Genomic DNA, 27,583 nt, shown 5'->3' on the forward strand with positions numbered 1-27,583 from the left:
TTGCCAGGCTGTGGCTCTGCACACCAGGCCTTACACACTACTTTCCCTGGCAGCGCTGGGGGCTGCAGCCACAGCAGTTGTAGCCTCCACAGAGCCAGTGCTTGGCCCACACCCATTCCCAGGGCACACATCCTTCTGGAGGGGCTGGACCCTGACCTGGGCATGGTGCTGCTCAGGCCCCTGGCCCCAGAGGCCTCCTTGGAACCATGGCAGTGAGGCTGGGGGTTAAATCCCACCAATACCCTAAATAGTGCTAAACCCACAGACACTGAACCTCCGTGGTGTGTGTGCATGGTACTTTTTGGGCAATGGAACACCAGAGCCTGCCCTGCCACAGAGCTTGTGGGGAGTTGCCTACCTTGGCTGGCCTGCTCACACCTATCTCACCTGTGCAGCAGGGCCACCAAAATCACCACTCCCAACCCCTGGGAAAGGCAGTCCTTTTATAGAAGGGTACCATATGCCCATTTGAATCTATTAGCTTTATAAACCATAATTTACTTAAACTTTGGAGGGTTTTTATTTATCTTACTGAATTCCCAAGCTGCTGCCTCTTGTGTTGTGCTGTCATGCTGTGGAAGGATGGCTGATCTTTTCACTTTGTTGATTTTATTTTTTTTTTCCTCCCAGGGGATCTCTTCTTTCTCTTGTTCTAGTGACCTGATTTGCATAAGTGTACAAAAGTTTTAACTATACCTTGTTAATATTTTAATAAAGTCAGCAGATTTTGGGTTTATGTGTTCTCACTATGTACGTTTTATGAAGGCAGCAGTGGCTTGCAAAGACAGCTTTGATTATACCTCCCATATCTCCCTTAAAGTGATGTTTGGTCAAAATGCCAGCACAATTAAAATGGGCACACTGGCTTCCTAGGCCACTGCATTAACCTTTAAAATCAGATGATCAAATAAAGAGAACCTGGTTAAATTATAGTCTAAGCGGCCTGTTTTTTGCAATTACCAATTTTAATTACATAGTGTTTCAATTCTGAAGTTTTGTGCATTGCACAATTGCTGCAAATGTCAGCTTTAATCATATAAATTAGGATTGTAATTTTTCAGGTTTTATGCAGGATTTTTCTGTACTCAAAATTTTTCTGCTTATAATAATTCATAATAATTACATGAGTCGTTTTGAATGATGTTGGGTGAATGAAAATTCAATACTTAACTGCACAGTTTTAGTCTTTATTTCAGTAGTGACTCAGAAATATGTGTTTACTTTATGCCAGGGAAATTACTAATGCAAATATTAGAGCCAAGGAGGACACAAAATGGGTGTATAAATCAGTTAGAAATGCTTAAGACTTTTGAACCAGTCTGCTTTGGCATGATTATCTCATTAGTTTCTGGTGTGTAAGCTGCCTGCTCTAAATCCTCACCTGTTGGTTATATTTTTGTTGAGTAATGAAGATTTAGCTTTATTTTAGTGAAGCAATTGTTCAACTGCTACTTAGGGTTAAATCTGCATAAACCTTTCTTTGTCTTTAGCTGTGCAATTATTCTTATGTGGGCAAGTCACCCTCCATCAAGGGGTTCTGCCTGATGAATTTGACTGTTCAGTTCCGAATTTGCTTTCCCACTGGCATGAAATAACTGGTATCAAAATTTGAACGTACGCGTTCTTTTCCTTCTTTGTATTTTTAAGTGAAACTACTGAAAACACTTGTAACAAAAATGAGCATTCAACTATTTCAAGAAGAAATTCAGAGTAGGGTGCTTGTCTAAAAGCAGGAAAAACAAGGAAGGTGGGGAAAATGACAGGCAGCAAAGGGAAAAGGTGACTTTCAGAGATGTCATGGGCTGGCATGAACTAGCCCTGCAGTTTTTTGAACAATTTTTAAAGAGGGTAAACATCATGTGTGCCATGTGATGAGAAACTGTAAATGCTGCTGTAAATGTACTTCTAGTGCCTGGTGCAGATACTGCTTTGGTAGCTTAATGCTCTGGAAGTGATCAAACCCTCTTATGCTGCTGAACTAGTAGTTGTATTTTAATATAGGTTTATGCTTTGAAGTTTATACCATCTGATGGAGCTGTAAAAGCAAGGCTTAGGAACGCTCAGAGGAACTGAGCTTGCTTTATAAACGGTGGGAAATTTGGTGAGAATCTGGAGCAATGAGTCAGTGACGTTACTTTGATGATACTGCCACAAGAAAAGAAAACAGAATGCTATTTAACTGCTTACATTATCTCACTGGAAATAAGGAAAGAAAACATGGTAAGATAAAGTATGAAATATAAAGGAAAGAGTATGTGTGATAACCCCACACACCCTTAGGGCAGAAGAGGAAAGGCTGGCAGCTCTGTGTTTTTCATATCCTCACTTTGTACAATTGAGAGCTATGAACATCATGAGATTCTCCTGGAAAAAGACTGAATTTGTACCTAATATATAAAACACCAAGGCTATGGCATTTCATTCCCCCTACTGAAACATGCTCACTGAAACAAGTGCAGAGGTGGAGGGTTGGGGTTTCCTTACATGTAGGGCAGAAGGAGCCCTTCCAAACAGATCCCCATCTCTAAGAACTGGGCTGGGAGCTGCTGTTCCAGCTCCTTGGAGGCAGCTGGAGCCATGGGCACTCAGATGTGGGAGATGAGCTTGCTCTCTGACAAGTGAAATTTTGATCTTTGCTATTTAAAATGTAGTAGGGAACCCTGCCAACCCTGAAGATGGGTCAGAAATGATGACACGTAATGGGTGCTGAGAGTTATATTTGTGGTGTGATTCACAGCAAGGAGGGATCCCTCCTCAGTTGCTTGCATCAAGAATTGTATTAAGCAAATTGTGACTGAGGAGTGGTTTCCAGAGAAAACTTGAGGAGGATTTTTGTGCATACTCTTTTGCCACACTGCTTTTCCAAGGAGCCATCACATAACCGGTGAAGTATTTGTATTTAAAGGATTAATTCCTGCTGTTTGCTTGTGTACTGTTAATCATACTGTTTCCTCCTAAATGATTACAATTGATGAAAACTAAGGCAAGGGATATAATAAACAATGCGCAAATAATCCAGGTACCAAGGGAGCAGGGTACCTGCCAGGTCTTTCCTAGCACAGGTGTTCAGGTGTTTTATTGCCTGCTATGAATAAAGGGCTTTCTTTTCTGCTCAGATTTGGAGATATGTCAAACCACTAAATTAAGAGAGCTTCACTGGAGGAATGTGCTGTCATTTAAAATGCCCAGTTTTTTAAATGTACACATATCAAAAGGAGAGTGGCTACTATGGCCCATTGGCTAACACTGTGGCCTGTCTCCCGTCTCATTTTATTTTATGTGAAAAGCTAGCAATTTTCATATATCCATAAACAGGCATGAGCTGCTGCACAGAAATTGCACTCATTATATTAATAATGATTTACCATGAATGTCCTCCAGGGGCTTGATTTGGTCCACATCAAAGTCCTTGGGATTCTTTCTGCTGATTACAGCAGATCAAGCCCTAAGCAGGTTTTCTCTTTTTAAGTCTGCTTTTAATGTCAGCTTGATGTTAGATGTGCCTCCTGTAGAGGACTGTGACCTGCCCAGGCAAGGGGGCACCACAGTGAGCTGCCCCACAGTCAGATGTGACCCAGTGGGGGACACAAAAAGCTGCTCTGTACCTGGCCTCCCTGGGAGGGGGGGCAATGGGGAGCAACATCTCCAGCTGCTCATGCCACTGGTCCTTGGGGCCATCTGGGTACAGCAGTGTCCCCTGAAGCATGGAGGAGAATGAGAGCCTCTTGGCTTGGCTGGGAGCCACCTGCCCGCAGGCGAGTCTGCAGGGCTGAGTCCAAGGGCTCACTTCACCATCAATGGAGCACTGAAGAAAGACTTAAGCAATTTTAAGTCTGTACTCAGCCGTATCTCCAGCTCCTATTTGAAAAATGGGCTTTACCTACTTTCTGGGGGTATAAGAAAGCTTACTTAAGTAGAACCAGCCCTATGTGCTTGCAACAATGCAGTATCTCAGTGTTTCTGGGCTCCAGTGTCTGTTCAGGCAGTGAGAGAAAGGCAATTCCGTAGTATCTTGATGAAGTTGCAGAAAATGTTTTTCCCTGAGACTGTGTGGATGGCAGGACAAACGGGACCTGAAATGTGCCTCTATTTCAAGGCAGGGCTTTCACTTGATGTAACTTTTACTGTATTTCAGGACTTACATGTGACTTAGATGGCAAACACCAAGAGCTTCTTACTGGAAACATACCATGACCTCTTTCTAAATTTCATACAAAGCACACACAAAATCATGTGTAGAATTAATTTCCTGAAAGTAACATCCTTTTTTTTTATTTAAAAAAGATTTTTTTATCTTTGCATTTTGCTTGTTGATAGGCTTTTAAGAGTCTGTTACTTATTTTTCCTTCTTTTGTACTTTTATCTTTTATTTTTTTACTTTTTAGATTTTTAAAATGTTATTCCTCCTTTAAAGTTGTGAAAATGACCTAGTCAGTTATCCTAGCAGATTTGGCTAGCGTTTCTTAAAAAAATGTTGCTATGGTGCTTGGAGTATTGTTAAATTTTAATTATTAGTAGTTACAAAGCTAATAAATTACAAGACTACCAAAATCTATTCCAGCCATATTGCTGGGTTTCATTCAGACGCAGTCAGATAATTATGACTAACAATAATTAAAAATTAAAAGTGCTGTAGGCACATACCCATCGTGTTGAGTCTGCCTGCCTGAACATTCTTTATGGACTGCAAAACCACAAGTTTTATCTGTGATCTGTTTTCACAGTAGGGAAGAGTTTTTACCTATTGGGTCTCTGGTTTTCAATGTGTGTGTTTAAATTCAGAGGAGGAGGAGGAATACATGGCTGTTTGCAAATTTAGGATTAGGAACAGGCTCTGATAGAGACCAAAGCTAGGAAACACCATTGTAGACTATGAGGGGCTGTTGCTGGGTCTACAGCAGCTGCAGTTGGGGTTCCATGCAGGGGATGCCAGAGGTTTTCTGGGCTTGACATTCACAGAGGTTACTGTAAGAGCAAGGGCTGTTCATGCTCATGTACCCATGTGTGATTTGTCAGCCAGCACCTTCTTCCCTTGCACCCAGGCAGGGGGTGTTTGCTGGGGCTGGGGCTGCCGTTGGAGCAGTAATGGAATCCAGACTGTGTGGCCTCTTTGCGTGGCCACCTCTGCTGCAACAAAGGATGGTGCAGAAATCGTCAATTGCCCTGTGTGTGGCGTAGTGCCAGGGTGAAGCATTTTTTTCATTTGGAAAGATGGTTCTGACAAATATATTGCTGCATCTTTATCCTGTCTGAGGTCTCTCCAGCGAGAGGCAGAAAGATCTCTCACCTGAGATGAGGACATGTCTGGCACTGGAGCAGCATGGCCCATAACAAAAAGCCCTCCTTCATTTCTTAAATATTAAGGGTGTTCTGTGGCTGGCCCTGGCTAACAGACTGCTCACAAGTTTACAGTAACATGTGCAGAAAACCCAGCAGCCGTGCAGAGTGGAGGAAAAAAAGAAGGGAGCCAGGTGAAAGGCATCATTTTAGTCATTAATGCACTTAAGCGCACCCAAGTGTCAACATGTGTGATCAAGTGTAAGGAGGCATGTCGTTCCAATGTGGCAGTGCTGGCACACAGACGGGGCTTCCTCCAGCAGAGATGGCACTTGGATCCGCTGCTCAGGCTGCCCAGCTAAACCCGTCGTTGCCTGTCATCTATGCCCTAGGGCAAGGGTCCAACCAACTTTTGCGCAGGCACCATGCCATCCCAACAGATGGGCAGGAGTGTAAGCCGCCAAGAGACAATGTATATGCATCAATTGTGTTTATTGAAAGCACAATTCCTGGCTGGAAATGTTCAAATGTCTATTTTTTTTGAGATAAGATGCCTTTAGTTAATGGGTATGGAAATGAAGCTTAGCTTTGAATTAATTACTTTATATAACCTTACAAAATATAATGCAGATGTGAAAGTGTAAGATGTTCTGATTGTAGGGAGCTCTGTTAAAGGTCTGTCATGAAACAGAGTCCCCCCTAAAATTCACTCAAAGTGCCAAGGTGCTACTTGCCTCCAAGTACCAGAGCCCAAATTTTGTAGGTGCTGCACATAACTGTACTCTGGCTCAACACACAGTGATATGCAAGGAGCCAGCCTTGCACACTGGCAGGTTTACCTTTGCGCACAGATGTCTAAGCTCACCTCCCCTCTTAGTGGTGGAAAACACTTTTACTTTTTGGGGCAATGAGGGTGATACATTAATCCAGACCAGAGCTAGACCAGTTTACACATCTCACTGAAGACATTTATTTTCCATGTGACAAAAAGACTGAAAAATCATATAATATGCTTTTATATTTGACAGCATTGCTGCTCACCAAAAAGGGTAAATTATGGAAGCATCCAGAGAGGATGCACACATTAAAGGGTGTTCCCTTCCCCTACTTGTTAGCTTTATTCAATTAAGACTTGTTAGTGTTCTTGAAAGATGTTCTTTGAAGACCCTTCTGAATATACAATTTGGTATTCATAAGAATTCAGGCATACTATATGTAAATAAATAAAGCAGGAATGTTGTACTTCCAGATACATTAATGCATTGCCATCCTCTTGGAAGCAGAGCACATGGGCTGTGTTAAACATCCATCCTGACCAAAAGGAGGAAGCACAGGAGAAGAAATGAGAAATGGATTTTCTTTCAGAAAGACCAGATTGCACTCTCTGATCTGGCAATAACAATTACTAATGACATTTAGAGAGAAATTAAGGATGAGAAATGCAAGTTGGCATTTCAGCAGTGCCAGTCAGTAACATTGCATCAGAGCTCACAGGAGAGATGAGAAAAAGTTTAGGGATGGAAAATTAATTTTGTTATGTCAACAATTAACAAATACCTTTTCTTCATTCTTACCACACTATCACAAATTACCACTGTGATAGTATTTAGAAGCTCCTCAAGTGAATGAAAATTTCAGCACTTTGAAGTCCTTATTTCTGGAGTCAAAAGCACAAGTTTATGTTTTGCTGTGTTTTTTTGAACAATGAATGATAGAAAGAGGTTCAGACTGACCAGGGAGGGAGCGCATGAGCTCTTGGATGTGTGTAGCAAGAAAATTCTGTGAATTCGCTCTGCAGATCTCTGTGGTTCTAATAACCATAAATGAATTAAGTTTACCAGCATGTTTTCTGAGGTTGCTTTTTCCTCTTTTGCAAAGTTGGAAAAGCAAGATTCAATAATATCCCCAGTTCCATGCAGAACAATTTTGGGGGAGCCAGATGTAAAGCCCTGGAAACCTCAGACCTTTTATTCCAAAGTCCTTCACATGTTCACAAGGTGACATCCCTGTCCCCATAGGGGAGTGGTAGGAAGCCCTGTTTCCTGCTGCTCTGTGTAGAAGCTCAGAGCACAGGGGCCATAAGCTGTGGGGTTGTGAGCGTGGCCATGGCACAGCTGGCTGTGTAGGAACAGTGTCCTCAGGGACAGCACAACCGGCTACTGCTGCTCGGCCCTACCGGGCTGGGTAGCACATGACTTTGTAAGCAGGGCAGAGTCCTTAAAATAGAAACAGAACACTTGTGTAATATGTAGACAAATATTTTTCTTTTTCTTTTGTTTTCTTGCTGAAATGTCTTGTCAGAGATTTTCTTTGCTGGTGGGAAGATTTCTCTGATCCAGCCCCTTTGATTTTCTCTTGCTGTAGTATCTGCTGTGGAGCATAGTTTGGGGTCTGAGCACAGATTAGCTCCGTTGCCTCCTGTAAGTGTCGCTAGCATCCAGAGGAACTGACTGTTTTTGAAAGGAAGAGGGATGCTGCACTGGAAAGGGCAGAGCATAAGCATTATTTAAAGAAAATAGTGGAGCTTGATCAGCCTCAGTTTTAAAGAGCTCATCGAGGGTGCTGTACAGCATCCTTTTGAAAGTTTAGTCTCTTCGTTTGCTTGCAAAGACCAAAATGCTTGTCCAGACATAACAGTATATGCCTGAGTGTTTTCACAAGAAATGTCTAGATCATTAAATATAATAGGTCTCAGCTGCAGTTTTGATCACTGAAGCATGCACACAATTCATCACAGCAAATTAGGTACGTCTTTGTAACTTATCTTTCTGCAATTTGCTGGCACTTCTAGAGAGCTGAAACTTATATTGGATGTGCTGCAGAAGCCATTTCAGATAAAATATTCTGTGTTTATTGTTAGAGAACAAGGATTCCCTAATAACAAAAACATGGAGCAGTGTATGTTTCTGTTCCTGCATCTTGCAGAACCAGCAGTAGTACCAGCAGAGATCCCCAGCCACATTCATTATTTATATATTTCAGTGAATTTCTTGTCTGCAGTAAAAGAGATATAAGCTTCAACATCAGTCTGTGCCAAATTTTATCCTAAAGCCCATTCAGAAACCTGAGGCAGACATGGTTCTCAATCATTACACAGCCCATTTATCTGATTGGAGTTTTGTCCTCTCTGCCTTGCTGAAATGTTGTGTGTTCTTTAAAAGCTGAGTTTGACCTTTGGAAAGAAAAGGCATTTGCTATTTTAATTTTAGTGGTTTTTTTAGAGAAAACCTGAACCTACTTAAATGGAAATTGGCATTCAAAAGCAGCAGAGTTACTGAAAAGCATTTACTTTATTACTAGAAGAGAACAGACGCTAGTGTACTCGAAAATTACATTTCAGTGGATTCATCAGTTTCAGTCACTAGTTAGTCTGTGAACAGATGGATATATTTGTAACAGTTAACAGGAATTTATACCCTGGAATTTTGCATTTGCCTTAAGAGCACTGCTATCTTAGTTGCTGTCTCGAAGTGTTTGGAGATGCATTTTATTCTTCTGAAAAAAGTTATGTTTTTTTCTAATTGCAGAGATTTCTTACATCATAGAAAGCGCCTCAGCTTTCAGAAATGTGAATGATATATAGCTTCTATGGAAGGAAAATGTTGTAAAAGAATCCCCAGTACAGCTGCCGCAGAAAAAATAAACATCTCGGCCTAAACCTAGATAAACCCCTGTGGACTGAGAAAATAATTTTCAATAACCAGATAGTTTTAACTCTATGTATGAAGGTAGTAATCACAGTCATCACCTGTATTTGCATCTAGGGTCTGCCACAGTCTAATTGCTTGTCTCTTTCTACCCTTGCCCCGCTAAATTCTAAGGCTACTGGTTAACTGAGCAATGCATTAAGCACTCCATCTCCAAAATGGAAAGAAATACTGCCCTAGCCTCTACCATGTGGCATCTTTAGGTTTCAGGGATTTCGTTTAAATCTGAAATTTATGTCCAGGAGAAATAAATTATTAGATTGTAAAAGCAGCTGGGGAGGGAGTAAATATAGTCTCTTTTGTCCTCTATATCATTTCCCCAGGAAGATAATAAATGTGTGGCAAGCGTCTTGTGTTTCCTCGGTCATACAAATGTTGTGTGTGTGCTGTATTTCAGATGTGAAGCCTAGACTCCAGACAGGAAATCCTGGAGTGATACTGTACTGCTGTTGCCTACTGCTGTGGTGCTGGTGGAGGCCCCATCACTTTTGCTGCTAGAAGGAATTTGAAAAATCATTTCATGAAGAAATTTAAAAGGCCTTGCATGTACCCCTGATCTCCTGAGTAAGAGATTTAGGGTGTAATCCTAGGGTTTATCTCCTCAGCCAGTGAAAGGCAGCAGGAGCAGTGGTTCCAGCTCTGGCTGCTGTAGAGAGCTGAGGACAGGGGTCCTGCCCTGTGACCCCATCCCAAGGGCCAATTTTCCCAGGGGGATTTTAAAGACTGTAAGAGTGACTCCTGCTAATTCCTCCCTGCCTTACCTGTTCTCATTCTTCTGTGAGCTCAGATACGTGGAGCAAGCGTGATGAGTGGCCAGGAAAAAAACAGGGTCTGAGAACAGCAAAAGGATGAGGAATTGTTAGAAAATCAGCGGTCTACTTGCTTTTCTGCACCTGGCTGTGTGTATAGGGCTGTCACTGCCTGCACCTCCATGCTCTTGTCAGGAAGGCTGTCAGTATTCTCAGTCCAGCTTACTCTCAGGGATGTGAAAACAAGCCTGGAACACTCCTTCTGTTGTTCCTTCCAGAGAAGTATATTCAATCATATACTATTGCTTGCCTAATTATACCCCACTTTAACATTGTATTTTGAGAGTAGTTTTATACCTCCCTTTGACCAGAGGAGAAAGGAAAAACAATTTAGAATACAGCTTGTGTTCAGGTTGTGCCTGTTCTGCTTATGTAAAATGAGAATGGGGATGGGAGTGTTTGGTGCAGGGCTGGGTGCACATGTGCAGTGACCCGACCTGGGCTGTGGCCGCCAGTGGACAGATTGTTAATGTTCCCTTCATGTTTCATGCTAATGGAATAACTTACAAGATACTAAACTGTCTATCCTCAGTGAGGTGATGGAGCTTTGTTGGAAGAATGTAGACGATGGAGCGAGATGGTACAAGCTGATGGGATCGGTGTAGAGACCACTCGTGGCTCTGTGCAAGGTCAGCTTGGGTTCAGCGAGGCTCTGTCACCCCAACGCTGCATGAGCCAGACCAGATTTGGCAGCAGCAGTCCTGAGCTTATCACTCAGCTGTGCTTCAGCTGATACACTGCAGAGTGTCTTGTGTGTCTTCTGTGCCACATCCTGGGCAGGCAGTATGGACACCCAGAGGTCACCTCCGTGCAGAGCCTGTCCACAGAACAGTTTTGCACCGAGCAGGAACAGCCAAAGCAGCGCCCACACTGTGCCAGCCCTGGGGGAGAGCTCCTGCCTGACCACCCAGCCTCCTCATTTGTTTCTGCTGCGCAGTTAAACCTGAATAAATTGCCAGGGGCATTGAGGTTTGGCTGTGTATGGCATATCTGTCATTGGTGCGTTACATTATTGTGTCTCCAAAAGGAGCAGTGAGGTTGTTCAGAACATATTTACTTCTGAAAAATGTGTCCTCCTTTGGGGCCAGCACATGCTCTTAGTCTTTGCATGAAATCAGGATTGTTTAAAACGTGGCATCTTGCTGTTTAAAAGGCAGACTTTCCTGAGACCAGTGACACTGTTGTAATGGAGTAGCAATGGCTGGAAAATCTCATTTAACCCAGTTGTTTTGCACACATACCACAGCAATGTTGCCTTGCTGTTTTGTCTTATGATGTCTTGGAGGAAATTTCTCATGTTGGTGATATTTTGGCCCCTCTTTTACTTACAAGAAAAAATTTGGCACGACTCTTTCACACTCCTAGCTCCTCCAGGGTTAATTCCTGGAGGCAGTGGGCAGTGGGCTGAGCACAACCCTGTCTGCAGATTTCTGCTCTGCTGGTGGCATCTACGCTAATAGGGCAGCATGTAAAGCACTTCTGCAACTATGGCCTTGCTATTTTATAGCAGAGCCACTTGCATTGGAGGATTTTTATTCCCCTTTTGAAATTAGAAACCAGCAATAACAACCATTATGTCCAAGGCAACAGGTCACCAACCAGCAGTTTTGTCAGCCTGAGCAGTGTGTGGGTGCCACATGACAGGAATATTTATCTGCCTCTAAGAAAAGTGTATCCATAACACAAGGTGATACAATTTGTCAGCTCAGTATTCCATTAGAGGGAATTTCACTTTAGTTGCTGCTTCTTAAAGGAATTACTGGTCAAAGGGCTGTGATCCTGCTGTGAGCAGGCACTGCTTGTATTAAGTCTGGCTGTCCACACTTCCTTCCTTATTTGGCCCAAGGAACTTCAGCTGCAGCTCCCATCATTCAGAGGAGGATGTTGCCTGTTTTGAATGTGAGACCTGCCCCTCTTATAGTTTGCATTAAAATTCACAGTTAAGACTGAAACTGTTTGTTACCAGTTCTTAACACCAGGAATACCTAGCTGGTGCAGGAAAAAAAGCAACAAAAAGTAATCAGATGGTGTTCAGTGACCCTTGCCATACTAGAGAACATCAGAGTGAGTTTTAGGTTCAACTCTCAGTTTCCTGGCTTTTGTTGAGTCATATTCCTGTGGAAACAGTCACTCAGTGAAGCTTTGCCCTATGCATTTTAATTTCTAAAGGTGCTATGTAAAGCATTTCCCTTTTGCTCTAAGTATATTTTGAAAAGACACTGTCCTGATCCTATAATAAAGACCCAACCAGGATTAATTTGGTGTTTAGAGGAGTCACAAAGTGTTCCATAATGATGACTCCAGCCCTCACAGAAATGAGCAGTTAACTGCCTTCTGTGATATGATTTACCTTAGATCAAGGTGGGATTAAAGAGATAAGACTTGGATTGGTGTCTAAGAAATAAACAATTCATGCTTTTGAGAGGAAAACCTAAGTATTCCTGGAAAATGGCTTACCTCTTGAAAATGATTTTGACGTTGCTTCCCTGAGAAGGACCTGTAAGTAGATACAAACAGGTCAGCACTGGGGTGTGCACTGGGGTTTTTGGTATAGCACAGGCAAAGGAGTGTCCCTGTGGGCAGGAGATGCTTTCTCTGATTATTGTGGCTTAGGTTTGAAAACGGACTGGAAGTGGGTGTTTGCATTCTTGAGGACAGCTTTGGAGGGTCACTTCAAAGCCAGGCACGGGGCGTTTGTGCTGCTGCATAGCGGGTTTGTGACATGCCGTGGAGGTGCAGGGTTAGGTTAAAGCACCAGGTGTTGTCAGCAGAGTGCTGTACTGGGATCCTGCAAACCATCTTCTGCTCTTGGGATCAGAAATGGCTCTGGAATCCAGTCAGGGAGTAACAGTGGGGCTGAAAGAGGAGTGAAGGAATTCTAAAAGTATTATGGTTTCATGCACTTCTGACAACAGTAATTAAATTTGTCCCTCTTGCTTTATATTTAGGAATTGTAAGGTTCTTCCCTCGGCTTATTTTTGATCTTGTGCATGGCATACTGGAGACTACAAGTTACAAGGATGCTGATAAATTTGCATTTCTGAGTGAAATTCTCAGGAGCATGCAATCCCTCAGGACAGGTATTATTAGCTCCCCGGTTTCATTGGGTGCCTCAGTGAATCACGGTGTGTTTACAGCTAGTTTCTCTAACACAAGACTCTGGTTATCTCTTAATAATGTATTCCTCTGTGTTTTTTATTTCCAAAGTGCTGTGGTAAGACGATTTTCCCAAAGGCTTCAGTTTGCTTTTGTGCTTCAGCATTTTACCCAGTGTTTTTGGAAGAAGTGTATAGACTTTTCGGTGAGGCATTTAATAGAATACAAGAGGCTATGCCACGCTTAGGCTGCATTTGGAGTTGACTTGTAATAGGCTCAACTTGGTTTATTCTGAGGTTTAGAGAAGAAAAGGGATAGCAGATCTAGAAGACTGATGACACAAAATCATTAGTCTCAAGTGGAAAGGGGAAAGCATGTTAGGTGAGTTGTCAAAGTCTGATTAGGACTAAACAACCTGAATTAGAAGAGGAATTAAATTCATAAATCATCTAATAATCCTTAGCTGGTGTGAGAAGAAGCTGGCACTGGGAAAAATAACTCCAAGAAAGGTATTTGTATAGAAAGGTAATTTTTCAAGCCAGAATAACACAGAAACGCCTATCAAAATTCAAGACTGGATTCAAATGGGCAGAAGCAGTGTAATATGGAGCTGAGGCTGAGGCAGTGCGGCGCTGGGCGCTGCAGCCGGCAGTGCAGCCGGCCCAGTGCAGAACAAAGGCCGGCCGGGGCGGGGACGCCGGGGCTCTGCACACCCACACCCGGCAGCTGCGGTTTGGGGTCGGAACGTACCGGCCACGGGAAAAGAGTTATTAAGAAAGAGCAGTCAGCATTTAGTCAGTCACGTGTGGAACGGCTTTTTCCCCCTGAAAATGCTATGAATTCTGTTCCCTTTGACGCCAGATGAAGTGCCAGCTCCTGGACGCCCGAGGAGCCGGGCAGGTTTCTGGGGCTGACTGAGGGGGTCCCCCGGGTAAGTGGGCACTAAGGGAGGCTGCTCATCCTCCCCAGTGGGTACAGAAACCCCAGGGGTGCCAGGGGGAGCTCGGTCCTGGCACAGGTAAGTGTTTCCGTGTCCCAGTAGCAGCGAAAAGTGCATTTACCCCCGGAGTAATAACGTGCAAGCGTCAGAGTAACTCAGAAGCCGCTATTTCCATTGGAAACAGGCAACTTCACTTTTCAGCCAACACCAAACCTCCAGGCATATTTTCTTAGACACTCAGAATGATTTCTATTTTTTTTTTTTCCTGGTTCAATAACTTGTAAAGGACAGCTTTCTACCTGCATTTGTAGAAGTGCCATCTCAAAGTGTGCTGACACAGGGACTGACTGACGTATGGCAAGTTATCAGATGCTCAGAGATGAAGGAAGCAGTAACACAGGCAGCCGTTGCCTTTCACAAAGGATGTGCCACCTCTCGTTTGCCTCTACCTCCATTTCAAGTGACTCTTCAAATAAAGAAGGGACATGTGAACCTGTCTTGCCTGACAATTTTTTTTTTTATTGCATACCATGATAACTTGGAGTTCACTTGTTACAAGTATTTTCTGTAGTGGGTGAAATACCAAGGGAAAGTAAAGAGGTAATACTGGGCTGCCTGGAAAACTATGATCTAAACATACAAATGTCACTGGGTGAGAGTTACCTGAAACAACTGGAAGGGCAATTAACACCTGGTTTTATGGGAAACATTGGTTACCACTATCAGTTTTAATGAAGTGTATTAACTAAATTGTGTTCTGAGTATTCATTCAGCCCTGTTTATGGCACACTCTTGAGTACATTTACTGTTTGTCAGAAGTGCAAACTAGTGAACATATGAGGCTTTAAGACAGGCCATCTGTTAGTCTTAGACCCTTGGATAATTGTCAAACAGTTCTAAAAATAAGCACATAGAAACTGCAAGGGGGTGCAAAGGTGATTTTTCTTTAGAGTCTGATAGCAAAGGGAAAGTAGTAACCAGAAATTACAATTAAAAATAAATAGTTTTATCCTGCAAAGCAAGCTTGCTCTCCTTTCTTTTTTTCTTTCTCCTTCCTTTCCCACCCTCCTCTGTAAGTGTGCCTTTTTTTTTTTTTTAATTTAGTTTTTTCCACTTGCTCTTCTGGGTCATGGCATCCCTTGAATGCCTCTCCAGTTTAGGATTAGAGCAGCACCAATTTAAGGCTCACAGCTTTCTGTAGAGAGCATAATCTCCAATGGCTAAAGCAAGGGTCGTCTTGTGTCCTCTGCCTAAAGTAATCCCTTTATAAAGTCAAGGCGTAAAGATTTTTTTTTTATGGATTGCTGCTAGAGGCAAGTGGTACCTGTGCACATATATGTGTGTGCTTATGGATATATAATGAGTAATAACAGCTGAGAGATTTATTTTTGGACCAGTTTGAATTCAAAAGATGCAAAACATTAAAAAAGATTGCTGCAGATGGTATTTCATAAATATTTAGACACTCTGACTTCTGTGTGTAGCAATTTGGAGGTTTTGTTTTGTCTTTTTTTATATATATGTTCAAATGTGAGACAAACTTTTGCTTCAAGTCAATGCCTGAATCTGAGGTTTAGTTTTTGTCTGGCAAGCTGTGCATGTTGGCAGTCAGTGGAGGCATCACTTCTCTGTTCCCCAGCCTTGCTTTGTAAAGGGAAAAGGAGAGAGAATGAGGAGGGGACACAGCCCCAATGATGCCCAGCCATGACCCCAATCTCTGGGCTTGGAGTCAGACAGTGGCTGAAGGGGTGATGGAAACCTGGACAGAAAGGTGGGGAGAGGTAGGGAGAGAAACTATCTGGGCTCTTACCTGGTCTGGAGGACCTCCCACATTCTGGGAAAAAATATTGGGTTTGATAGGTCACCCAATGGCTAATTACCAGTTAATTTTCATGTTGGCTGATTGTCACATTAATCTATTATCTACATAATTCGTATTGACATTATTTGAGGAATGGTTTCTGTTCATTTCAATGACATTTGGAAGGGGGGAGAGAGGCTATGTAGCCTTTCATCACAGTCCCAGACTCTGTGTAACACTGCAGAAGGCTTATGAATTTCATCTGAGGGTGGTGGGCATCACCAGCCTTGTTAGGCCATTTCTTAACCTTTGTATAACATATGGTGTTGTAGGGGTATATGCTCATGCACATAGACAGTGTAGCTGTAAAAAAAAAATGTCTAAATCCATAACAGATGCACAATGGCACTAAAGACTGGATGTGTTTTGGCCCCAAACCATTATCACACCCCTCACGGTTGCATTTTATTTTTTTCACCTGCTCCTGTGTAGTACACCTGTGACTTGCTGGCAGTGAGTGTCGGTGCAGTGTGGGAGACTCCCAGCTTGACTGCCTGGCTTGGAGCTTCGCTCCATCATGTGCTGTTTTTTGTGTGTGTGTGTTTTTTCTCCTGATTTTTATATAGCTTGTAAGAGTTCTTTGAACTGCTATAAGTGATCATCTTTCAAGCCTGATGCTTTCCTTCTTGACACAGAGGTCTGAAAATGGAGATTGTCATGCCAGTGTTTTCATAATCATGCATGTAAAAAACCAGAGAAATATTCATTGTGGATGTCCTGCATAAATGGCTTGATCTGCATCCAGAGGGCAGGCAGGGGGTGTCTCCAGGGAAGATCTGGAGAGCAATCAGTATCTACATGGACAATAATCAACCATTCTTTGAAATCTTTTTATTTCCTGCAAAACCCGTCGCCCAGCTCCTCGATCACAGACACTTCCATAAATGGTTCATTTGGGGATTGTGCAGCCAGCAGAAAATTCCACTTAAACACTGCAACAGCACCAAGTCTTGGGGTAGTTGCATTTTTCTCACTGACGTAGCTAATGGAATTGCTATCCATTTAGCATGATTATTAAGAAACGAAGAGATTTTCCAACCTTGTCCTATAAATAAGCTGTGACTTACTTGATCTTGACAGGTGACTTAGTGCTGCTGTAGAGTTTTCCAGCTGCAATAATGTCTCAGAATGATGTATTCAGTGGGGTATCAGCTGTGAGCCGTGCGTAAACCAGGGGGTCTAACAGGAGCTGGGAGGAACCATTTTTCCTGTTCAGCTTCCAAATGATGTCGTGCCTCCTGCTGGTCCCAGACGGGCACGTGTATGGATGGCTTTGGAGCCGGTAGGCATGTGCACACACACAGGAGTGTTCCTGGAGGGCCTGCATTTTTGTGGCTGCTCTATTTTCCTTTGGAAACCACCATTAAGTCTTTTTTTTTTTTTTTTCTAAACTATAATTTCTGGAGTTTAAAAATCACACTTGAGCTGTTTTCAGCCAGCCCACCCTCCTGGAAGGGTGGGTGAAGTTTCCTAAGGCTGCTTAGGTAGAAGCACTCCTGTAGTATCCCATGTTTCAAAACACTCACTCCCTTCTGGTCTTAATTGTTTCCTTCTGCTGCCTGGAACAGCCCAGTGGCCTTATTGGGGTCAGAACTGTTCCTGCTAAGGCACAGGGCATTCTTAATGCCAGGATTTACTTGATTTTCAATTGCTGCAAAAGTCTGGTCAACCAGGGGAATTTTCTGTGTCTGGGCACACAAAGAAGTGCCTAATAAAGGTATTTGAAAAACTATGGGTCAAATATACAAAATGCACATGTGAGAGGAGACGCATAAGCCCTGAATGCCTCAGATGCTTTCTGACATCTGCAGAGCACAATTCCAATGAGCTGCAGATGCACGGGGCACAGGGAGCAGAAGCAAGAAGATAAGACATGACAATTGCTAGTAATAGGAGACAGGTTGCCAGACTGTTTTTTGGAAGGCATGTTTTTTGTGGTCTGAAATACATTTTAGTAGGTGAGAAACCTATATGAGTGGCAGAGAACATAGGCTATCGTGGGACTTTCGAACACACACAGTGGTGGTTATGCAGCCTTCATCCAATGTTCACTGGCACCTGGGTGTGCAGGACTTGGCATTTGTGCACATGGCTTGAGCAGGATGTGGTCAGAAAGGCACGGGAAGGATGCAGTGCACACAGGCTCTCATTTCCATAGGCATTACAGACCTGTTTGTGAGGCCCTGTGTAAAACGTGGCTCTATCTATTAACTGCATGGTCCGGGCACTAGCCAGCATATTGATTGTCAGTAATGCATGCACGGGGAATAAATGGTACATTCCCAAGATACTAAGACAAAATCAAGATTTGCATATGAAAAATGTAATTTTTTTTAACTCCTAGCCCTATGGCACAGCTGTTTCTCAGCTCCTGCCTGATCCAGCTCTGAATGGCTGCAGTATATGAGTACAATCTGCTTGTTTCTTTGACAAACTCTGTTCACAAATCCAGTGTATTCCTTGTATTGGGAGTGTTCAGAACATGTTATTAGCTGATGTTTGAGGAGGGAGGGCTCACAATAAAAGCTTCATTATCAGATTTAGAGCCACATACCATTCCTTTATTGACCTGCCTGGTGTAATCAATGCAGCAGCCACACAAGTTTGAAATCATGCTCCCAGACTGTAGGCCGTGTGTCATGCATCCAGTGCTGATTGTGCATTATCTTTTAAATGACACTGCCTAACTAAGTATGGATTTGTCTACCACGAATAGCCCTTCTTTCAATTTGAAGATGGTAAACCTTTTGGGTTTTTTATTGATATTCAGGATGACCTAAAAATAGAACTGTAATGAAGCGCACAAGGAAAGGCCATTGTTAAAATGCTGAGGAGTGTGTGAGCACAGAGGAGTCTGTGTATTCTTTTACATTTTCATGCTTCCCCAGCTAGGTTCAGTGGGCAAGCTTCTTGTCAGTGCTGCCATTGTGTGTGCAGGGCTCCATCCATCCTCCTCCATAAAGTCATTGTTAGACTTGAGAATAACATCCAGCCCTGCAAAGGTCATTCCTTCTTAAGGCCAGGAAAATTTCCATGTATATCAAAGGAAAAAGCCATTGGATTTTGTGTTTGGTGATGTTAAATTGTCTAAAAGCAAAGCAGTTCCAGCTGTCATTTCACGAATTTCTGATGTGTGGTTCTGCATATTCAGTGTCACAGGCAGGGGTGTGCTCAGAGGGCCAGTGCTTTCTGAAGCAGTGACTCTATGATTTCCCCAGCTGGTATTTCGCTCACAAGGGCTCCATCCGTGGTGCGGCCGCTGCCGCCCCGCTGCCCCTCGGGCCGCTGTCGCCGCCCGGCCCGGCCCGGCCCGGCCCCGCTTCCCGCGCAGCCCAGCGCCCGCCCGGGCACCGCCGAGAACTTTGGCCGTGATTTGGGAACGCAGCAGCGCTTCTGACACCTGGTGGTCGCGGTTTGGGAGTGCACGGGCCAGAAACGCTCCTGCTGCAAACGGGGTCACCGCCGCCGGCCCCGCATCGCCCGCCGCCCATCCGCTCTTTCCACGGGCGATTTCCATCAGGGACATGTCATCTCTGGATAAAGCGGGGGACTGCTCTTTTATCCTGATCACAATGTAGCTGTGGATAGTGTAGAAGGACCAGATGATTTATGAAAAGTTAAAATATCTTACTTTATTTTAAAGCTTCATCACTGTAAATAAATAATTAGATTCAAAATTCATTTTGTGTTTAAAAACTTATTCTTCAAGCTGGCAGAATTGCCCGTCTCTGTTATTAGGCAGATGGAGACTAGGGAAATTGCCTAGGCTTGAAATAGCACAAATGAATTTTTATATTTGGGGATGCTGGGGACTCAGCTCAAGAAAACCTCACCATGAAGCACTTCTCTAGTTGCTCAAATAATTGGATAATCATACAAATAAAGCTAAGCTTATGTGTAGGACTGGGGTTTTAGTCAGAACACAAAATGTAGGTGAATTGGTACTAATCTAAAAATATGCTTCCAAGGTTGGCTCCACGATTTATTGGCTCCCACACAAAATGGCAGGACAGGTCAGCATCCTCTGATGTGAGATACTGTGATGACATTGAGGCTATTACAAATCTACCAAAAGGAAAAAAGGGAACAAAAGAGACTAAACTGCTGAAAGAAATGTGTAGAGAAAAGTATATTCTTTAAAGAGCTTTAACTTCTGGGTTACATGTCCAGCCTTTTTTCTGCTGGGAATATTACCCTGGTGCCTGAGCTGGCAGTTCAGCTGTTATTGCCGAAGTATTTCTTGGACTGAGAAGTGTGTGTCACAATCTGGTGTCTCTTGCTGCCAGTACTTGCACCCGGTACTAGTGAGAATAAAAGAGTAAAATATGGCAAGGGTTCCCTCACGATTCAGATTTTTTTTTTTTTAATTGTTACAGTGAAGGGAATCCCTAAAGGCAGTTTTTTTGCCCGTGAAGTTACCATTTTCTTTATATGTCTTGAAAGGAGAAAAAAAAAAAGGAAACCTTCATGACTATACTTGGCTTGTAGCATTTTTTTTCTAAGTTCATGCCAGCATTAACAGATCTGTCAGAACAAAGCAAATATGTCATATTGGCAGCTGTTACTTATGAGTACTTTTTCTTTATTGCATTTTGTTTTGTAATAATTGAGAAGCTTTTATGTTGAGCTCTGCATAAATGGTACTGAGTGGGAGGGTATGGGCATGCTTTCTATTATTCTGCCCCTCATGCATGTCTCCTTTTTTCGTCTTTCCAGAACCACACATTGAGCCAGCACGCACAGTGAGCCACTGGCACTACAGGACACCTCTCTGCAGAAGACTTGACGGTGGCACAGTGGGGAGGACCATTTGAACATTACATCCAATCAAAGTGTCATTTGCAACCCAGATGTAAAACTCTAATGATTTGGCCATGAGGCGCTGCTATTATAAGCAGCTGGAAATGAATATTAATGGAAGAGATTAAAAGTATTCCATGCTCAGTATTTTTTATTGTCCTGCTTCAGCTAGTGTACTTTAGAGCTTCTGCTTCTGACTGAATTTATAGTGTTAGATAAATCCGCTTTGATGCTGTTGCCCTTTGTTGCTTCTTGTATTATATTGATAGTTAAAGACTAGGTGTGATTTTTTTCTTTTTTGTTAACTGCTTTTTAATTGCAATTTTAGGTAACTGTGCATTGTGATGTGATTGCTTGGCTATTGTCTGAATATTTCTTTTTAATTTTTTAATTAAAGACTAATGCTTTGATTGGATTTGCCAGTTCACCGGACAGTGATTAAAACTATGTAATGAATATAATCGGTTTCAGTGCAACTGGATGGTCTGCTTTATAAATGTGACTTAATCTGATTGCAATAACTAGTACAGTTCAATAAAGGGAATACATGAGCTTAGCGTCAGAGCTTGTCTGTCTGTCAGTGCCCACTGCATTGCTGCTGCTGTGGCTGAATCTCAGTGATCGCTCACCTGATGGCACAGAGCACTCTGCAGCCCAGGAGGAGGGAAGATTGGGAGAAAGCAAAAGCCATGGTTCTGTGTCTGGCATTGTGTTTGCTTCTGGATGTACCTCCCTTGCTCCACGGTAGGTTGAGGTGAGGTAAGAACATGTACTATGAAAAGGTATTGCTATCTTATAATATTCATTAATATTTAATTTTTAATTTTTTCAGCAAGAATGGAGGGACCTGACCTATAGCTGCCTTGACCATATCTCTGTGCATCCTTGTTGCAATACAAAAAAAAAAAAACCAAACAGGTTTCTGCATTATATACAAATGCACAGATATTGGATCAGGCCTTGCAGACCATGGTAGGAGACTGCATATTTTAACCACGTGGACCGCTAGACCCCCAGGTGTTGTAGCTCTGTGTAAGTGCCATACTTCGGACACTGGAAACTGCCATCAGGCAGCCTAACAGAGCCAATTACCAGGCTTTCTTTTACTCTTTTCAAACTTATCTTATGGTAATGAGGTAAGTCATGTCTCCAGTCAGAGAAACAGTCATTTTAAGGACCATGGACACCTCTGGAAAGTTAGAAAGATGTAGTTCTCATGGTGTCTCCTGCTTGAATGAATCATAATCATCATGAGAGATATTCAGCAGTTGTGACAGCTGAAATGATGTGGTTACCCATTTCCACAAAGTACAAGGCTTTGTAAGACTGTGGTATGGGAACATGCACAGTCAGAACCTTTGAAAATCGCTGCGCTGAACTAGCGCACAACTGGTTGTCATTGGACCATGCCTGGGCTTGGAGCATGTAAGTGATATTTTATAGGAAATGTGTTTTCAAGGACATGTAGTCAATGCCAAAATTAGTTTATGTAGTGAATTTTTTACAAGTGCAAGGGTGGCACAGCTTGTTGACACTGCAGCCCATCAATTTAGATCCCTGCTGATATTGATAGTCCTGTTATGCACACATGGTTCCTTCAGGGCAGTTAGGGAAGGCTACAATCGAAGCACAACTTCGGGCACAATTAAAGTAGGGTCATCTTTACAGCAGGAAATACCAGAGCAGTCCTAACTTAAGAAAAGTTACAACTTCCTAAAAAAAAAAAGAAGTAATGTCCCATTTGAGACAAATGATAGATGTTTTTTATTCTGCTGAAATAGCATTGCGTGGACAGTCAGAAAGAGTTTAGGCTCAAAATGTGGCTTGTGATAAATTTACAAACCCTAATATAACAAACTAGGAATGACTTTTCTTAATTCCAAAGAGGACAGTTCTGTTTGCATTTAGATTATTCTTAGCTCACTGTTTCTACATCAAAATCATTGTACTAAAATGATCCATTTCCAGAAAAAAAGTATTAACTTTCAACCTGATTATTTCTCCGTAAACCATAACACAGATGTTTAGGAGCTGAAAAATTAGTTATGAAATCACCAATTCATTATTTCTGTTCATTATATAAGCGTGTTCCTAACTCAATTGTACTACTTTAACATGGGAAATGGAAAAGTGTCTTGCAGTACAGGCTTGCAGACATGCCCTTGCAAGAAAAGCTGGGAATGTACAGCAGCTGCTGTGGAAAGAGCTCATGTGCCATCGTCTCCATACTAAAAGAAAGGCAGCAGGTTCTCACAATGGAGGTATTGAAAGAGGCTCTTTGCCTGACGCTGGTTTGAAATTATGCTGGATCACTTCTGGGCAAGCCTTCAGAAATGAAAAAGATGTAGGTTTCTATCTTCAGGAAAAGGTTCTGCATTGTGAATCCCAAGAGTTGAACTGATGTTTCCATGCAACTCGGAGAGCTGCCTTAGTAGTGCTGTACTGAACCACGTGCCTTTGTCTGAGCATCTCCCTGCTGACTAGTTAAAAGTAGGTGCAGTCACTGTGCTGAGATGGGGAACTCCCCACATGGGGATCCTGTTTGGAGCTGCATATATTCCCCACGTTACTGGAAATGTGGGCATGGGCCAGAGTGCTGGGGTCCTGCCCAGCCCAGCAGTACCAAGCAGTGTCTAAGCTCATGTTTCATCTGCCCCGAACCCTGACCATGCCATGGGCAGGGATAGAGGAAAGGAATAGTTTGGTTTTCCACTCAGCCTTTAAAAGGTAAGAGACTCCAATGCATGAGTAAGGGCTGTGGTCCCGCTCCATTTTCTTCACCCCTTTTGGCATATGAACTTCACTCATGAGCAGCCTAAGTCAGGTTGGAGAGAGGGGCTGGACTGTGCCCCCAGGGCTGGGAAAAACGAGCTGTGGTCCTCTTCTGCTTTTACAATATTTAGGTAATATTTGAACACCAAGGGACCAATGCCACTTCTTAATAAAATGTCTTTCCTAAGACAATATGTGCAAATGTGCAGAGATGCTTGCCATGAATCTGCTGGGTTATTTTATGGTATTTTTGAGATAACCAGGCCCATATGAACAGTCATCATTACATGGCAAGGGGTGGTGCTGTCTTGATAACTGCTTTTTTAGGGGCCAAATAAATCCAGTTTGGGGTGTGGGGGTGAAAGCTACTGCAAAGAAGTAGAGGGAGAGCCGCCCACTCTTCTGTTCCTGCCATGGAGCTGCATCTGTGGCACACTGGACGCCTGCAGCTCAAAGAGGTGATCCTCAGCCTATGCCAGGGTGCAGCACTGGTGTCTGACCCTGTTTTCCAAGGCCTCAGCCTCCCCAGGCAGGGCTGTGCCAGGCAGGGCTCTGGGGGGGCAGAGCTCTGCAGCACAATGTGGGGCCTTTGTCTGGTGCTTCCTGTGCTGCTGGTCCCACTGGGGAGCAGGAGCAGAGCAGCCCTGCACTGGTACAAAACAGCTTTGCTGCCAGAGCTGCAATCACACCAGGGAGTGCTTTGCCAGGGTAGTATATAGTTCCTGTATCCGTTAAAAGCTCCTAGGGAAAACAGAGCCTAACTGCAGGTGGAGAAAAGATAATATCACAGCTTCTGGTACATGTCTGAGGTTTCACCCCCTTTTTCTTTGTGGCCAAGAAGTGCTGCTGAAGGCATTTGAAAAAGTCAGAAACGTTGGCTCCAAAGGCAGCTATATTTCAATAGCTGTGACGCATTGAAAACAGGCTGGAGAGCCTTTCCATAATCCCTGTGATGTTTCCCTGCCTATCTGTGTAACTTGCAGCTCCCGTGATGGTGCAGACAGGGGCTGGCACAGGCTGCTCAAGGTGTGGGCAACATGGATCACTCACAGGTAAGTGCAAACCAGAACTGCTGAAATTCTGGCTGAGGATGGGCTTTAGGCAAAACGTCACTTCATGATCCAAGTGGCATTAGGACCAGTACAGTGTTGGAGATCATGAATAATTCTAAATCTGTAATGAAATGTCATACAGACAGTTTAATATCTTCAGGTTTAGAAAAATACTGAAATACAAATTCATATAAACAATAGATTAAAAAAGGACTTGTATTTGTAGCAGTCTACTCTACTGGCCCTTATGCACTGACCAATCTTTGCATTTAGCTTCGCTACATACCCACACATCCAAAAGACGTTGAAATACTTAGTCAAGTAGTAGCAACCAGCAACTATTGTCTATTTAGGCAGCTTTACACATTTGTGTTCTGTTCAGTGCTTGTGTATGTTTTTGTCTGATCCATCAACTTCAGCAAGGGATCACCACCTTTGGTCAGGTGCCTTAAAATTTTGGGAAAAGCAAGTGTTTTGCCAATTGCCTCCCAGAAGAAAGGCAGAGAAAAGAAGTTTCAGGATCATTTGAGGGAGTGAGCAACTGATCACTCTGTGCTGGAACATCTTTGAGTGGATTGGGCAAGATCACCGTACTGAGCAGCGAAAGTCAGGTAGCCGAGGTGGGTGTCCCTCCACAACCTCAGTGCCCTCCCAGAGGAGTTAATGAAAATTCCACCCTGTAAATCTGCACGTCCCATGTCCCAAGTGTACAAGTCACTTTATCCTACCATTGTCTAAGAGTAGACTGGGGTTTGGTGTGTTTGTCTGGCTTTTACTGTGTAAATCACTCTCTGGAATGAGCAGTGAAGACTTTTCCTCAGGTCTGCATAAGTGGTCTCTGTGTGTGGGCCCACACCCTAAACAGGGAGGTTTCTGCAATCCCCTCTCCTCCAGAAGCATTATCTAGGTTTGTCAGAGGTGCGGAGGCCAGAGGTACCGTGTCCCTGTGGAATGTTGTCAGGGATCAGCCAGGGCAAGAACAGCCCCTGCAAGTGCTGTCCTGGCCAAGAGCGTGAGCCCAACACGCGTATGGCCACAGAAACCCAGATGGTGAGAGCTGCAGCAGCCACGGGGCTTTGGAGCTGATGGGAGCATGGTGTGCTCTTCATTGCTTTGTCTTTTTTCTTTTCTCCTCATTTTTGCCCCTTGTGAAATGCTTTGTTCTTAGTTTTGTCTGGTTTTATTACATTGCTGTTGTCCTATCAACTGTAAGGTCCCTCTACTGCAAGTGGAAGGCAGGATATGCCTTTTGATCTGCGTATTTGTGAATTATCGTTACTTTCCTGACAAAAAGGAACACCAAGGAGCATCTTGGCAGATTAGGTGACAGAGGGAGACAGGAGGTGTCCAAATGAGAAACACCGAGCACCCCGAGAGAGAGAGACAAGACATTAACTGATCACCACTCAGCTGCTCCAGAGCACGGTCTGCGCTGCCCTGGGAACCAGCTCAGTTTAACCAACAGAGATTGCCCTTTTCTGCGGAAAAGAGCGAAGCGTTCCCCTGTGGGTACCAGGAGGAGGGGGCCGGGGCCGGCGCAGCCCTGTGCGGCGCTGCTCCTCGCCGGGCCCCGCTCCGCCGGCCCTGCCCGTGCCCGTGCCTGTGCCCGTGCCCGTGCCCGCGGCGCTGCCCGCTGCTCGCCGCGGCTGTCCCCTGCCTTCTGTGTCCTTCTGCCATCCGCAGCCATCTGTGTCCCCGCGGCGGGCGGCCGCTCCCACACAGCACCATTGTCACCGCGCGGGGCGGCGCGCGCCGGGCCGCGCCTCGGCCTCCCCTCACGGCGGGAACGCTGCTGGGCCGCTGAGGCGCTTTGGGGCGTCTCTTCGGATTTTGTAAATCGAAACTTTCATTTTGTTTTCGGAAGCGGGTGAGCTCCGTGCTGGACGCGAGCGCCAGGCTACCGGGAGGGGCTCGGGCAGCTCTCGGCTCTGGGGGGGCCTCGCCACCCTGTGACATCTGTGGGTGTCACAGCCGCCCTGTGAGAAACATTACGCTTCAATCCTGCTTCTGAGGGCTTTAGGGACATCAATGCCCCCGGGCAAAGTGATGCTGTGACAGCGTTTTCACCATTTTACCCACACTTGGCTCTTAACGGCTTTGTCTTGATAGCGCAGTGCAGCCAACCTTCTCTGGCAGGCTGGAGAGGCAATGCTGGGTGTTACTGAATTGCGGGAAAATGTACAGACTAGCTTTTCCTGATTTTGCTTCTCCTGATGTTCCCAAATACCTGTTGTCATTTAAAGCCCTGTACAGCACTGATGGTATCCTCAAAAAGAAGGAACTAGAGAGTTAGTGAGTGCATGGGAGGACTCTGTATGAGGAATCCTGCTAGATGAGGCATCACCTCCTTGAAACAACCTTTAGCCCCAAAATCTTTTTGTACCAACTAAAATCTTGCTTTGAACTAAAAAAAAAAAAAAAAAAATTATTATCTGTGTCTTCAGTTTTACATGACTGGAAGGGATACCTGGCCCCCAATGTGATCCTTGCCTCGCAATAAACGAGCGAGCAAACAAGCCCTCCAAGCTGCATGTGTTGAAGCCGTGTCCCTGAGGTGCTGGGCTCTTCCTCACCCAGCCTTTAATTTAAAGGAAAGGGAGAGAGAAAAAAACTTTTTTTTTTTCCTGGTTGGAAGTAATGCCATAAATAAGTGCTTCTTCTTCCAGTTGCAATTTATATGCACTGTTCCTCAAGAAATTGGCTTCTATGCATGAAAATATAAAAGATATCTATGAAATACCTATATCTATCTATAAAATACAGATGCTGTTTGCAAAAGAGCTTCTTTTTTTTGCTTCTTCTGTATATTTTCTGGTTTATTCACATGGTATCTCAGTGTAAGCCTGCAATGAAGAGAGGCTTAAGGAAGTGTGCAAATGAGCTCAGCTAATGATTTTGTAACAGTACTAAATGGTCAAGAGCTTTCATTAGCCTAGGTAGGAGAAACAATTTGGGTTGCTAATTAGAAATACAGAGTTTCACCCAAAGTAGGACCCAGGAACATTTGTCTTCATGAGGGTCTTGTGGCTTAAGAGTTGATCAACTGTAGTATAATTCCCAATAGATATGCAATGTCATTATATGTTATATTACAGTATATCCTGAAATGCTTAAACACTGAAATCTGGAAGATGAAACCTTGATCAAAGTCAGGATAAGGTTTCATATAGAGACAGTGAAAAAAAAAGTGGATAGATTGAAAGGAGAAGGTGGGCAACGCCTGACTGTGGCAGAGCCAGTGGATGCAGTGTATGTGCTTAAATAGTTTT

General features: G+C 43.7%; 1 protein-coding gene across 5 annotated transcripts in view; it reads left to right on the top strand.

The window, feature by feature from the left end:
* Nucleotides 1-21,052, top strand: part of ZNF423 (zinc finger protein 423) — a 230,792-nt gene extending 209,740 nt beyond the window's left edge. For all 5 annotated transcript variants that reach the window (XR_004242572.1, XM_032121819.1, XM_032121820.1 and 2 more), the window contains one exon: nt 20,407-21,052. Coding sequence is in view for 4 of the 5 variants with exons in the window: in XM_032121819.1 (XP_031977710.1) it covers nt 20,407-20,436 (30 nt within the window). In the remaining variant the exon portion in view is untranslated. The remainder of the gene's footprint in view (nt 1-20,406) is intronic.
* The last annotated feature ends 6,531 nt before the right edge of the window (nt 21,053-27,583 follow it).

The sequence above is a fragment of the Corvus moneduloides genome, chromosome 12 (assembly GCF_009650955.1).
Source record: "Corvus moneduloides isolate bCorMon1 chromosome 12, bCorMon1.pri, whole genome shotgun sequence".
NCBI classification, from domain to species: domain Eukaryota; kingdom Metazoa; phylum Chordata; class Aves; order Passeriformes; family Corvidae; genus Corvus; species Corvus moneduloides.